General features: G+C 37.6%; 1 protein-coding gene and 1 pseudogene across 1 annotated transcript; one reads left to right on the plus strand and one right to left on the minus strand.

Moving 5' to 3' along the window:
- The first annotated feature begins 5107 nt into the window (after positions 1-5107).
- Positions 5108-6336, plus strand: LOC126555240 (uncharacterized; annotated as a pseudogene).
- A 4656-nt stretch (positions 6337-10992) lies between these two features.
- On the minus strand, positions 10993-12623 carry LOC126555237 (uncharacterized). Its single transcript, XM_050210186.1, has one exon. The coding sequence runs from the start codon at positions 12621-12623 to the stop codon at positions 11241-11243; it is 1383 nt and encodes a 460-aa protein (XP_050066143.1). The 3' UTR covers positions 10993-11240.
- Between the last annotated feature and the right edge of the window lie 1224 nt (positions 12624-13847).

Genomic DNA, 13847 nt, shown 5'->3' on the forward strand with positions numbered 1-13847 from the left:
ATTAATTCTAATTTTCACAACATATGACGTATTCTAAAATTATAATGTTATAAAAGTTATTTAATAATAAATTTTACGATGTATACAAATAAAAGTTAACTATTTAATGTTAAGAAAAAATTCAAGACAACGTGTCGGAAAACATTCAACACGCTTAAAACCAACAAAAAATTCCTTATGCCAAAAGGCATCCTCGCGCAGATAACGTGTTTGAAGTTGGAGATAAAGTATTGTTGAAAAATCTGCGACGGGAAGACAGAAAAGGAGGATGGGCTTTAATGCCATGGATTGGACAATTGGATAATTCATGAAATCATTAATAACAATTTATGTATTTTAAAAAACGGAAAAAATTACTAAAAACCTAACACTTTCTCAAAAATATTACAAGTCCCTTCACAACATGTATAATTACTATCAGTTTTAAGTAAATGAAAAATTTTAAAATGATAAACTAAAGATTTCCAATTATCAGCATTAAATTTACATAGATAACAAAGCATTTTTAAAAATTAACTTACAAAAATATCTAGTTACAATACACCGTCAGGTAGATACAGCAAAGCGATGTAGTTCAATCATAAACCTTTTGAAAACACTATTACCCACTAAATATTTGTTAAATGAATAACACTGCCTAAATAAAAATAAAAATATATATAGGTAGGTATTGATAAAAATTAGAAATAAATAAATTATGTTACTTACTTGAAACGTACTGTGATCATCAAAATATTCAAGCTTTTTAAACGAAAAGCATGGCTCATTTAAAACAATTTGAAAATACAAAACTACCAATATAGGTATAACTGGTAAAGGTATAGACAATACACCATCAGGTAAATGATGTACTGATGTATTTAATTCAATAACCTTTTTAAGACACTGGTAACAACTAGATAACTGTTAAATTAATACTTAATGCAGACGTGCAGTATGAGTTCTCTCAACGGACATTTGGCATGAAATGTTAATTGTCAATATCGAATGTACGAATGACGGATTAAGTTTAATTTTTGATAATATTATAATAAAAATATGATAATAGTGTTGTTACAAAGACAATATATCGTCAATTCTGGGGAATCCCGACTTATAAATATAAATATTAAATGTTCGAAAAACACAACGTACATGATAATATCCATAATAGACATATTATTAATTTGATAATATATTATTAATTTTATTATTTTATTGTTCATATTGTTGACAATATGCATATTCAAATTGGTTAAATAATTATAAATTCAACAAACTTATTGTCATTATAACAAATTATTGTCTATATGACAAATGTAAGCATTGTTCAAGTTTAATAAGACGATATTGTCAATGTTACCAGGGGTTTTTTTTCAGTGTAGGTACTTATTCAAAATAAGTGGATCCAACCATTAATAAAACTTATTTTTGATTGTAATAGGAGTTTGAGGTACTGATATTGAAATATTTGCTGCTGCAATTTATTTTAAAACATCAGTGTACGTATATTGTACTCAAACACACACTTGGCAGCTTTTTAGTAAAGAAATTAATTTGAAAAGTGTATTGAAACGAGGAGAAAAATGTTTGTATCTGGAAAACTAAAACAACACCCATTATGAAGTAGTTATAGATGTGACTGATATAGATTGACTAATAAGTTCTTAATTAATTATAAGATAGTATTTTTTTAATTTTTACTTTTGTAACAGGCTTGACTATTTTTTGTTCAGAGCCATTTAATGAATATGTATAGTATTTATATAAGTGTATATTTGATGTTGTATTGTTAAAATGTTAAGTTTTACTTGTTTATTTATTTCATAGTTTTTTGTATTAATTTATTTAACAGTTTTTCATCTTAATTTTCCTAACCTAAGGCCCAAAATTAGCCCATAATAAACCCAAAGATTTGTTTAGCAGTGATAGGAGCCCAGATACATCTACAGTAAATAAAGATTATAATACTCCTATACCAAATAACTTTGACAATAATTTAAAATATACTGGCCCAAATATTAGGTCACGAACTCACAAAAATAAAAGATACCTTAGGAAATCTAGAAGTTTAGAATCATTATTCGCTGATACTAAGGGAAATATTTCAACTTCAGTACCTTCGGATCAAATATGTGAAGAAAACACACCAAAACAATTAAATAAAAATACCGAACGATTCGGTTTAACATTTTTGGGGGTGGATAATTCGTGTACCATTTTCAAAATGAACAATACAGTTCTTTCATTAGAAACAGCCATTAAATTGGTTCCTTTTTTCAATGGTGAAGATTCAACCGATATTTATCCTTATCTTAGTGCATGTGATTTCGTAATGTCTAATGTCGATAACAGCATAAAGCCAGTTTTGTTACAAGCTATTCGTACAAAATTAAGTAAAAAAGCTTTTGCAATAACTCAACATCGCGATGTAGAAGATTGGGCAGGACTTAAACATTTACTCGAATCAAATTTTTGTACTAAACGTACACCAGGATATCTACAACTTGAACTTACATCAATAAGATAGTCTCAAGGAGAGTCAGTTCATGACTACTCTACAAAGGTTGAAAATCTACTCAACGAATTATGTAATGTGAGCACAAAGGGAAAATCAACCACAGATGCCGCAGCAATACGTACATATATGAAAGAAATTACTTTAACGACATACGTAGAAGGATTATTACCTCATTTAAGAACAGTGATTAAATTAAGAAACTTTGAAACACTGGAAGATGCGATGAAGGCAAGTCTTGAAGAGCAGAACATTTATCAATCATCAAATGAGACTCAACGAATACTTGAAGGAGGAAACCAAGGCAGAAATAACAATCATAAGTTTTGCGAAATTTGCAATCGTAATAATCATTTTACAAATCAATGTAGTGTTGTATTATATGTATGAATATTTTATAAGAGATGTTAGTACGTAAGAAATAAGTTAAGAAAAACTATAGATAATAAGTAAAACAGTAAAATTCAATAAGTTAAGCAATAGTTAATTATTCACAGAAATAGGTTAAAATAACAATTGTGCAATTCGGTGCCAGTAAACTTTATATTACAGTTAGCATAGTAAGCAAGATATAATAATAAGAAATGTAAATAAATTTGTTTAATAATTTACTAATCGGGTTAAAATAACAATTACACAATAATCATAGTATCTATAATTGTAAATTTAACGTAGTAATAGAAAAATGTAGAACAATCGATAGTAATTCGATTGTAAGTGTAATATATAAGTGAGATGGCTAAGACAGCAAAGGTAGTCAGTGGTGGTGATCGTGTGACTCGATCACCACCGGACGTCGTGTTCAAACTTCAAATAAAGTATTTTGCGTTATTTTGTGTTTAACTTTATTTTGGTATACGTCCGAGTAATCGGCGTATACGACAGTAGGTATGGAAATAGTAGTCAAGATACTGGCCAACAATATATTCAATCAAAATAATAAAGATGTGAAAAAGATAACATGTACTTATTGTAACAAGCCGGGACACTCCGAAGATGTATGTTACAAAAAGAAAAAAACAAATAAATCCAACGGACAGTCTTCGGGAAACGGGCCAAGACCGAATGGCTCGGGCAACCAATCGGTCAAAAAATTAAAAACTATAGCCTTAAACCTGCAAGAACCTTGTCATTCAGAATCAAATTAATTGATAATCATGCTTTATATAAAATTCCACAATGTACAAAAAATATCGTAAAGCTACTTGTAGACACAGGGGCTGATCTTAATTTAATAAAACTAGATGCTCTTCACGATGATGTTCAAGTATCAGACACGAAAATATTCATGCTACAAGGAATAAATGATCAAACAGTTAAGACTATGGGATTTACAATGTTGACAGTCATAAATGGAAATTAATCTGCCGAAAGTGAATTTCATGTAGTTCCGACAAATTTCCCAATTATAGGTGATGGTATTTTGGGAAAACCATTTTTAACGGAAAATCAAATTGTCATCGACGTGGGAAAAGGGGAAATTACATCAACATTAGATGACGTCACAACTATTCCAGCTAGATGTGAAGCAATTATTCCAGTAGATGTGTCAGATTTACAAATTCAAGAACATCAGAGCATACTAGTTTACGCTCAAAATATAAATAATGAAATAATATGTGGAAATATATTGAATCAAGTAAAAAATCATCAGATTCTTATAAGTATAATTAACCCAACAGAAACTCAGATTGTGGTACCCATACCAAAACTGACAGAGTTATCACACGAAATAATAAATGAAGAATCGATAAAACATTATGTACACACTGATAAAGTAACAAAAAATGAACAAAATAGGATTCAACTTCTAAAGAATTTACTCAAAACAGATCATATGAGTAGTGTAAAATAGCCGGTTCTGGATCCCCCCCGCTTCACCACCCCCCGCCCATAAACGCGGCAGGTTGCGGCAGGCTGTGCGGCAGGTTGCGGCAGGCTGTGCGGCAGGTTCTACGTCACGACCACTACCCCCCGCGCGTATCGTGGCCCTATACCCCGCCACTATCCCCGTCCCACCCCGCGCGTATCACGACCCTATCCCCGCCCCACCCCGCTACCCGGCAATCCCCGCGGCCCAGGTCGCGGCACACCCCCCGCCTCAGCGTGCCGCCGCCGCCGCGTATCGTGGCCCTACACCCCACCCCGCCCCGCTACCGCGGCAAGCCGCGCCAGCCCCGTTACGTCATACATACTATATACATACCTATATACTATATACGTACATACTATATACATACATACATACATACATACTATATACATACATACATACATATATACATACTATATACATACATACATACATATATACATACATACATAGCTATATACATAACACATAAGTGCGCGCGCAGGGAGCTCGTGGCACCCTCTATCCGGTCCGCCAACCCTTTTATCGTATACGCGCGAATTTTCGCGCTAAATTAATATTGTGCTCGCCGCTTGACGTTTTGAGCGCCGTAAGTCGATCTAGTCTCGATAACTGATTACGCAGATTTATTGTTAACTATAAGATAATATCGTTATATAATATATTTCACGCGGCAGTGACGCTCTGCCCGCCCAACGTTTGACAAGTGCGTTTAATTATTAACAGTGTGAAGGAACAAAAAATGGCAGGTCAAGCTATTCCTGTTCAGGTTTACGGTGGACTTGCGAGTAAAAATATACAACGCTCGTCTACTAAACAGTCACTACCACCACCACCACCACCACCTAACGATTTAATTGACGCCACGAACTTCGTTATAGACTTCGCTGCACGGAAGTCCATCAACATAGGACTCGATCCGTCGGACGTATTCAACGTATCCGTACAGATAATAACACCATCGCGTTATGTAAGCATAACAAGTGACTTTTTGCGGCGTATTTACTCATTGATGGGATATATTCTCTCAATTATATCCGACCCACCTGTTAAAAGTCGCGAGAGACTTTTCCTAAAAGATGAAATTAACACGCTGTCCAAAACTACTTATCGTGGCGAAAATATGCTCGTAATCGAGTCACATCTCCGTCAAGGATGTCGCGTGCTTTTGAGCAGGCAAAATCTACTAAGATATGCAATGGGCAATCGACGAATCGATCGCGCGAAAATCTAATGTCGTACGATCTACAGTAATGGAGCAAACTGACCTCATTGCGTCATATTTAAGTATGAACGTTTATGTGGAAAAATCTGCGTGCGTTGAAGAAATGATTGCTGCCACCCGAAATATTCATATTAATTTACACACAATGAATATAATACCGGAGAGTCAATGCAGTTTCATTAACCAGATTAAATTGTTCGCCAACAAACAATTAGCATTGTGTTGGTCGGTGAACGTTCAGGCTAGCAGCGCGCATTGTTTACCCAATAGTGATAGCAACGGCAACGGTGTTAACCGTGATACCGCTTGGTCAGCGAACGTTGGAGATTCCACCTTGCATTGTTTACCCAATAGCGATGGTGGTTGCGGCAACGTTGTTAACCGTGGTGGCGGCAACGTCAGAGCTGGAGAGGTAATATTATATTATATTATACTATGAATATATTGTATGTTATATATATAATATTTATACGTAATATGTTATTTACAGTTTATCGGTTTCCATGAAAATATCGACCCTACATTGCTGACATTTATGCAGTGTACCGATAATGGTGTCCAGATGCTGTAATCTGCCCACTACATTCAATCAATCGTCCGTCAAGGATACAAGGGGTTAGAAAGAATGCCGGTCCCGTTATAAGATGAAACACATGTGCATTATAATACTTTTCTGTACTATCTGTATTTAGGTCATCCGCTCACGCATTAATATAACATATTTTATACATTTTGTATTACTTATATTATTGTAAAGACTTGTACATGCATGTAATATTGTTGAATTTCTTCATATTATATTATACTTTGGGGAAAAAAAAACGCGTTATATTTTGTTATTTTTACTTTATTTATTACAAAAACATAATTATGCATAATATATATAATAGTATACATACTCTAGTTGTACATATTGAGTAAAGTGAAAAAAAAAAAAAATACAGATTATTTTATATATACAAGGATAATATTATATATACATTTTAAACTATAATACTAAATTTTTCTAACTTCTCCGCTAAATGGGTTGTACTGAATGACTCGATCATGTATAACTAAACAATAGGCTGCCGTGTTTGGTGGAAAATTATTAGCTGCCTCGATTTCAACTCGAAGATCTACGTTGGAAATCTTAGCGTCATCATTTTGCCGTGAACAATCTATGCAGATAAATGGCCCCAACTCTTTATATTTTTCCCTCGTCAGGCACGGCTGTCCAGTAAGTCTCTCGTAACATCTCGCACGGGGCCATACCCAGATTCGGCGTGGAGTGCACATTGACGAAGCTGATGTAGGTCGCCAACCCACAGCCGAAATTCGAAAATCGGAGCATGCGGGATTTTCTTTATACAAATAAATAAATAAATTGGGAAAGGGAAAAAAAAACTTAAAACATAGTGATGGGGATTGGATTTTTATTTTTTAATATACTAGATAATAAAATTTTAATTTATGGCCAAGAAAAGCCATACGGCATAAAAACTTAGCCGCAACTGAAGGTCACCGAACAAAACAAATACAAACAAATGATAGATAATATTAACATGAAATTGGACTGTACGTCAATTCAAGCACGGCTCCGATGATAGGTTACCGGCGTATAGAATAATAAGTAATAGGTATATAATAATAATAATAGTAAATCACCGGCCAAGGTGTGGGTGTATGTAAATAAAATAATAAAATTACATTACCATTTTTGTGAGTGCCATGGAGTGTCGTCCTAAAAACGCCCTCGGCGATTTTACCTTTTTCTACTCGGCCATGCTGCTGTTCGTTGAAGCGAAGGGAAAGAAGTGCGTTAGAGGTGGCCGTGTTCGGGCGAGTTATCCACCGAACGGCGTTATATAATTTTGGTTGCGTAATTTGGTAAAATATGTTTGGCCGGTGTACTTTACACTTTTATATTATTATATTATGTCGTTAATGAGGTGTTATTATTATTCAGTGTCGGCCGGTCATCCGAACACGGGTACTAGGTATACGTGATAGTGTGTGTGTGTATAGAACTCGGTGTTGCCTATGAGCGGGGGCTGAGGGGACCGTGGGACGGAGAGCGTTATCGCATAATGGTTTATAATTATTAATAGGTAGGAATTACAATTTCGATCGTTACAGAAACCCCCCTGTAGAAGTGTTTCGGACCTGTCTGAATCGCTTCTACATAAAGAAAGCAAGGGAGAAATTGGATATATATATAGATCATCAGTTCAGATTCGGACCTAGTCCATTATCACGATATTTTGGTTGGACTGTGTTAGGATGGATATACTTTCTAAGGAAAACGACATTGTAAGTTCCACGGACTTGATTCGTCACAGGATCAGCCACGACATATGCATTACAGCTTTTTATTTCAACGACTTTATACGGTCCTTCATACAACATAAAAAATTTCTTAATCTGGTGGTCAACGGCGGAAGAGGATCGATGTGTACGGACAAGAACTTCTTCCCCTACTAGGAATTTGACGGCTTTTCCACGGCGGTCATGACGAATCCGGCGTTCCTCAGCTCTCGTGCGCTGAACTTCGGAAGCCATGGTGAGCTTAACTATTAAGTCATCACTACGCTTCGGGGGACATTCAACAGCTTCGTATATGGGACTATACCTGTCAGCCTTTAAAAATATCTCGCTGGGAGTGAAACCCGTCGATTCGTGAACGGTGTTGTTCAACACCCACTCAATATACCGAACGTATCGAGGCCGCTCAGTATGGGATTGATGACAATAGGTACGAAAAAATCGACCGAGCTCGCGCATAACTCTTTCGACTGGGTTGCTTTGAGGATGATATACGCTAGTAGTCGTAACCGAGACACCAAGAGTAGAAAGACGGGTTTGCCACACATTGCTAACAAACTGGACTCCGTGGTCTGATACAACGGTTTGAGGAGCACCATGGACTTCTATATAGTCGGTGATCATACGATTTGTTACTATAACTGCAGTAGATCGTTTGATCGAAAATAATCGGACAAATCGAGAAAAACAGTCTAGTACAACGAAAACATACTTTACGTGATTCCACCCAGATGGCAATGGACCATACAAATCAACACAGACTCGCTGGAGGGGAGCATTAGCTAATACATGTTGCATTTCACCTTCTGTCCTAACGGTACTGAATTTTGCACGTTGACACGTATCACAGCTTTTCACCACCCTACGCACATTTCCACTTAAATTACGAAAATAACACACATCTCTGATGGCTAAAATACATTTTTTCGGACCTACGTGCCCAAAGTGAACGTGGAAATTTGTAATCAGTTCATCAATTCGATGTAGGGGTACACATACTAGCCACCAATCAGAATTCGGATGTCGACGATAGAACAAAATGTCTCGATACATACAGTAACGTTCAATAATATCACTCAAAACAGTAGACTGATTTGACAGGAGGTCAATTATCTTCTGAAGCCCTAAATCTAACCGCTGTTCGCGTAGTATATGTTGAAATGATTCGATTCGAGACTGATATTCAGAAAGTAGCCTACGGGAAGTAATTGCAAAGATATCATGAGAATCGGGTTGGTTACTGATTAGATCTCGATTTACTGGATTGCGAGACAACGCATCAGTTATGTTACTGGGACCGGGTATATACTGGATTCTCAGGTCGAATTCTTGTAGCACAAGGGTCCAGCGGGTGAGACGCGCATTGCGGAGTCGACAACGAAATAAAAAGGTGAGAGCCTTATGATCAGTCAGTACGTTGACCGGGTAACCCAGGATGAACACCCGGAATTTCTCACAAGCAAATACTACAGACAGTAGTTCCAATTCAGTGATGCTATAGTTTTTCTCCGCGGCGTTTAAGGTTCGACTAGCAAATCCAATCGTTTGTCGCTCGTTTGTTGAATCAATTTGAAATAATTCCACCCCAAGACCAAGTTGACTGGCATCGGTTTGCAAATAGAATTCGGACTTGAAATCAGGATGGGCAAGGAAACGTTCGGTAAATGCAGATTTAACGGAATTAAAATTTGCCAGATCTACCTCGTTGAATCGCCACGGAACTCCTTTCTTAAGTAACGCAATTAATGGACCGATCAAAGAAGCATGGTGGTCGGTAAATTTCCTATAAAAGTTACAAAAACCTATAAACGACTGAAGGTCCTTTTTGTGTCGGGGAACTGGAAAATCATGAATCGCCGACAGTTTTGATGGGTCCATTGACATGCCTGACGGCGTGATAATATGTCCAAGAAATTTAATTTTATCACGGAGAAACTTGCATTTGCTGAATTTTAAAGACATACCTGAGATGGCTATTTTCTCAAATAAAAGACGGAGGCGACGCATGTGTTCGTCAAATGTCTTGGAAGACACTAACACATCGTCGACATAAATATGAAGATCTCCCAATCCCTCTTCATTGTGGTTTTCAACTGGATTGGAGAGAACTGATTCTAGTGCCTGTTGGAATGCGGTATTGGAGATGTTTAAACCAAATGGTACTACACAAAATTGGTATGTTCGGCCGTCGTACACGAACGCGGTATACTTCCTAACGTCACGGTGTAGAGAAACTTGCCAATATCCGGCCGTAAAATCTATGCTAGAAAAAATTGCTTTTCCTCCAAAACGGGCGAGTAGTTCGTCAAGAGGGGGCGATGAGTCACGCATAGGTTGTATGATTTTATTCACCCGTCTGGCGTCCAGACACAGCCGAACAGAACCATCAGATTTTCCAACACATATAATTGGATTACTATAGGGCGAGCAACATCTTTCGATGACCCCCCACTCTAACATACGAGCCAATTCCTTTTCAACTGCAGGACGGCGGGCAAACGGTACTGGATATGGGCGAATCTTAAAAGGAATATCCTCACTGACGTCAAAATAACAGGTGTATAGCAAATTTAACCCGGGACGGGTGCGAAAAATATGGTGGTAATCATGAAATAGGTCAACAACTTGATCAAATTGGTGAGACGATAGATTAGGGACCGATGAAAGGTGTTCGGTTATATCGCCAAAAGATTCTAGATCGTCTTCTACCCGTACACTACAGATTACGTCGTGGTTTGTTGGCGTTTGGAGTTGTCGAGAAATCACTTCCACACTAGCTATACAATGCTCAGGTATCGATATCGCATAATCTTGTGGCGATATAGATAATGTAAATAGAGTATCTAACCGGTTAATGACTTCATCGTGTGAATGTGAAAAGGGTATATTAATTGACCAGCTGGGAAGACGTACAACCCGTTCGGCGTAATCTAAACACACTTTGTTTTGGGTCAGCCAATCATCTCCTAGGATGATAGAGGTCGCTAGGTGAGGAACAACAAGACATATACAATCAGAGGTGTGACCGAGAACAGAGAATGGTATAAGAACTTGGGTAGTGACTTTCCGACTACGACCTTTTACGGCGGTGGATATGGTCACGCCCGTGACGGGTAAAATTGATAATTGCTGTCCTTCCGGAATGCTTCGTTTAATAGATGCAAAGATCTCTTCAGAGATGGCTGAGATAGAAGCACCTGAATCAAGTAGGGCGTTGAATGGTTTGTTATAAATAGAAATTGACAACTCAGGACGTTTATATTTTGACGAGACTCCATCTGTGACAATTTGGGTGGACGGTGTATGTTCATGGATATGCGAGACTTCGTGACGCGGCATACTTACGTACGAGTCTCTTCGGCGTTTCCCGACAGATCCACTTGTGCTACGGGGCGGGGCCCGGTGTTCTCCGGTGCCTGCATTCGTGGTTGGAAACGATAATTGTCACGACGAGGAGCATTATAGCGTGGTTGCTGATTGCCATTGTTTTGAGGTTGGAGAGGTGGTCGAAATTGGTTGTCTTCACGACGTCGATCACAAAATGATGCAGACTCTTCAAACTCCATCAAAACTGATAGCAGTTCGTTGGTATCACGGGGTCCTCGACCTCGAATGGCCATTCCAAGCGGTGTGGGATAGTGCTGAATAATGGTGGACACAAGATCAGGTTGCTCGATTGGTGGATTGAGATATTTGGCTCCAGCAATCCATTTCATGGCGTGCGTCGCTAGACCATCGGGTTTAGTGTATTGGTACGGTCGAAACACCTCATTTCGGGCTTTGCGTTGAGTCGCCGAAGACCAAAAATGCTGAAGGAATAATCGGCGAAACTCAACATATGATTGGGGTGATGGGATTACTGACTCATACCAAATTTGTGCGTCTCCCACTAAACGACGATGTACAGAGATAAGTTGTTGGGCCGGTGACACAAATACGCTGTCGAAGTAGGCATCAACCTGACCAATAAATTTCTGTGGATGTATTACTTTGATCTGCCCGGAAAATTCAGATACAGCGTCCTGAAACCGCTCTTGAGATCCCAAAAAAGATGATCTTTGTGAATCAAAGGTATTCAAGAGGGTGGTCGTAGGAATAGCAGAGGGTATCGAAGACACGTTATTCATATCAGACGAATTGATAGGGATGGCAGTAGATGACAAAATTGTGGGCTTCAGAATTTGAGACATGTCCGGGTTCGTCGATGCTCGGTATTGATCTGACAATCGAGTTACTTCTTTCCTCATTTGAACAATTTCACATTCTAATGTCGTGAGTCGGCCCTCGGTAGCCTGTTGGTCGGTGGTGTGCTGGATTGCCCGATTTTTTATAACAACACTCTCATCCTCTAATTTGGCCAAACGAGTATCCGTTAGTTGGTATCGCTGAATACATTGATTGATTCCCTCTTCCGTCTTCCGATGTAGGGTTTCAAACTGTGCCTCCGTTCGGGTATGATTAGTATTCATTTTAGCCATCATTTGCTGAAGTAACGATTGGACACTCGGGTCTGTTTTCGATTGCGCAGATACGGACTTTGCCTGAGAGCCAGAAGTCACTTCAGACATAGTAGGAGTGGTGGTGGTGCTCAAAATCGACGTAGTTGATGGTGGGGTTGGCGTCGTGATGTTCGTAGTTGGCAGCATCTTGATTTGATCTTGCGGGAACAGACTATCGATCAAACGGTCGGGGGGACGAGTCTCTCGCTTGCCAGCGGCGTACATCAACAACGAGGAATAACAAGAATCGCTCAAACAAAAAAAACGTGCTTATTCGTTATGGGTTAATCAAAAGACAAGATAAATAAAATGGTGACTTCAAAAATACTAGATATTACCGTTGACTAGACGCAACACGAATACAACTAAATGTGAATCATCTATTACGTAATTCACGATAGAAAAAAAAATAATATCATAGAACAAGTAATATAATATATATTTAATATTATAATAATATAATAAGAATGATACGATAGAAAACTTCGCTTTCAATAACAAAATGTACTAATAAAATATTATGGATGGATGTCATCGCCGATGCGTCGGAACGACACTCAAAGCACACTAACAAAATTTGGTAATATATTCAAATATCACCCTTGGCCGAGGTAATCTCATAAATCACTTAGACAAACAATCTATAAAACGTATCGAATTAACAACATATACACTGTCATCGAAGACCTTGTATTAAAATAAAAGAATAAAAGTAAAAATCAAAACAACCTACACGGAGAAAAAAAAAACGAAAAATGTATACGTAATTCATGAAGTGGTGGCGAATGTTACCAACATCATGACGAAAATTCCATGAGAGAAAATAGAAAAATATACATGTAGATGATTGTTCACTACACTAATTAGTGTCAATCAATACTCTACCTTCAACTTATACTTCACTCGTAATGCAACGAGGACCTAACAGTACGTATACGAAACGTACACACGAAAGCACAGACGTGCGACATCCTATAACGCGAGCGATATACGTGCGCTCCGGTCACCACGTTACATACAACTTGTGGACAACTTATAACTAAACGTCAATGTGTGCACGGACCTAACGTGGATAAAGTATTTAAAGTTCGGTCTACCAACCGTGAGAATATGATTAGAGATCAGACCGTACATATCACGGTTACATAGATAATATAACAGAATGTTTTTCCATTATGCAGTAGGTCTACATAATATGGAGATATCAATGATACCGATTTATCATTGTTATGATTTAAATAATACGTAAACGCGGAAATAAATACGGCGGACGGAGAAGTTTTTTATCACAATAAAGATATCAGGTGAGAAAAAATCGACATAATCGCTGATCGGTGATAACGCCAAATCAGTAATAAATATATTGGATATATACGAAATTATATTAAAATAAAATAAAATATTAAAGTGTCACAAAATTATGACGAGGTGATATGGTAATATTAACGA

This window comes from Aphis gossypii, unplaced genomic scaffold (assembly GCF_020184175.1).
Source record: "Aphis gossypii isolate Hap1 unplaced genomic scaffold, ASM2018417v2 Contig00760, whole genome shotgun sequence".
Lineage (NCBI taxonomy): Eukaryota > Metazoa > Arthropoda > Insecta > Hemiptera > Aphididae > Aphis > Aphis gossypii.

Coding starts and splice junctions, on each gene's coding strand:
- LOC126555237 (XM_050210186.1), bottom strand. CDS start 12,623: ATGTACGCCGCTGGCAAGCGAGAGACTCGTCCCCCCGACCGTTTGATC.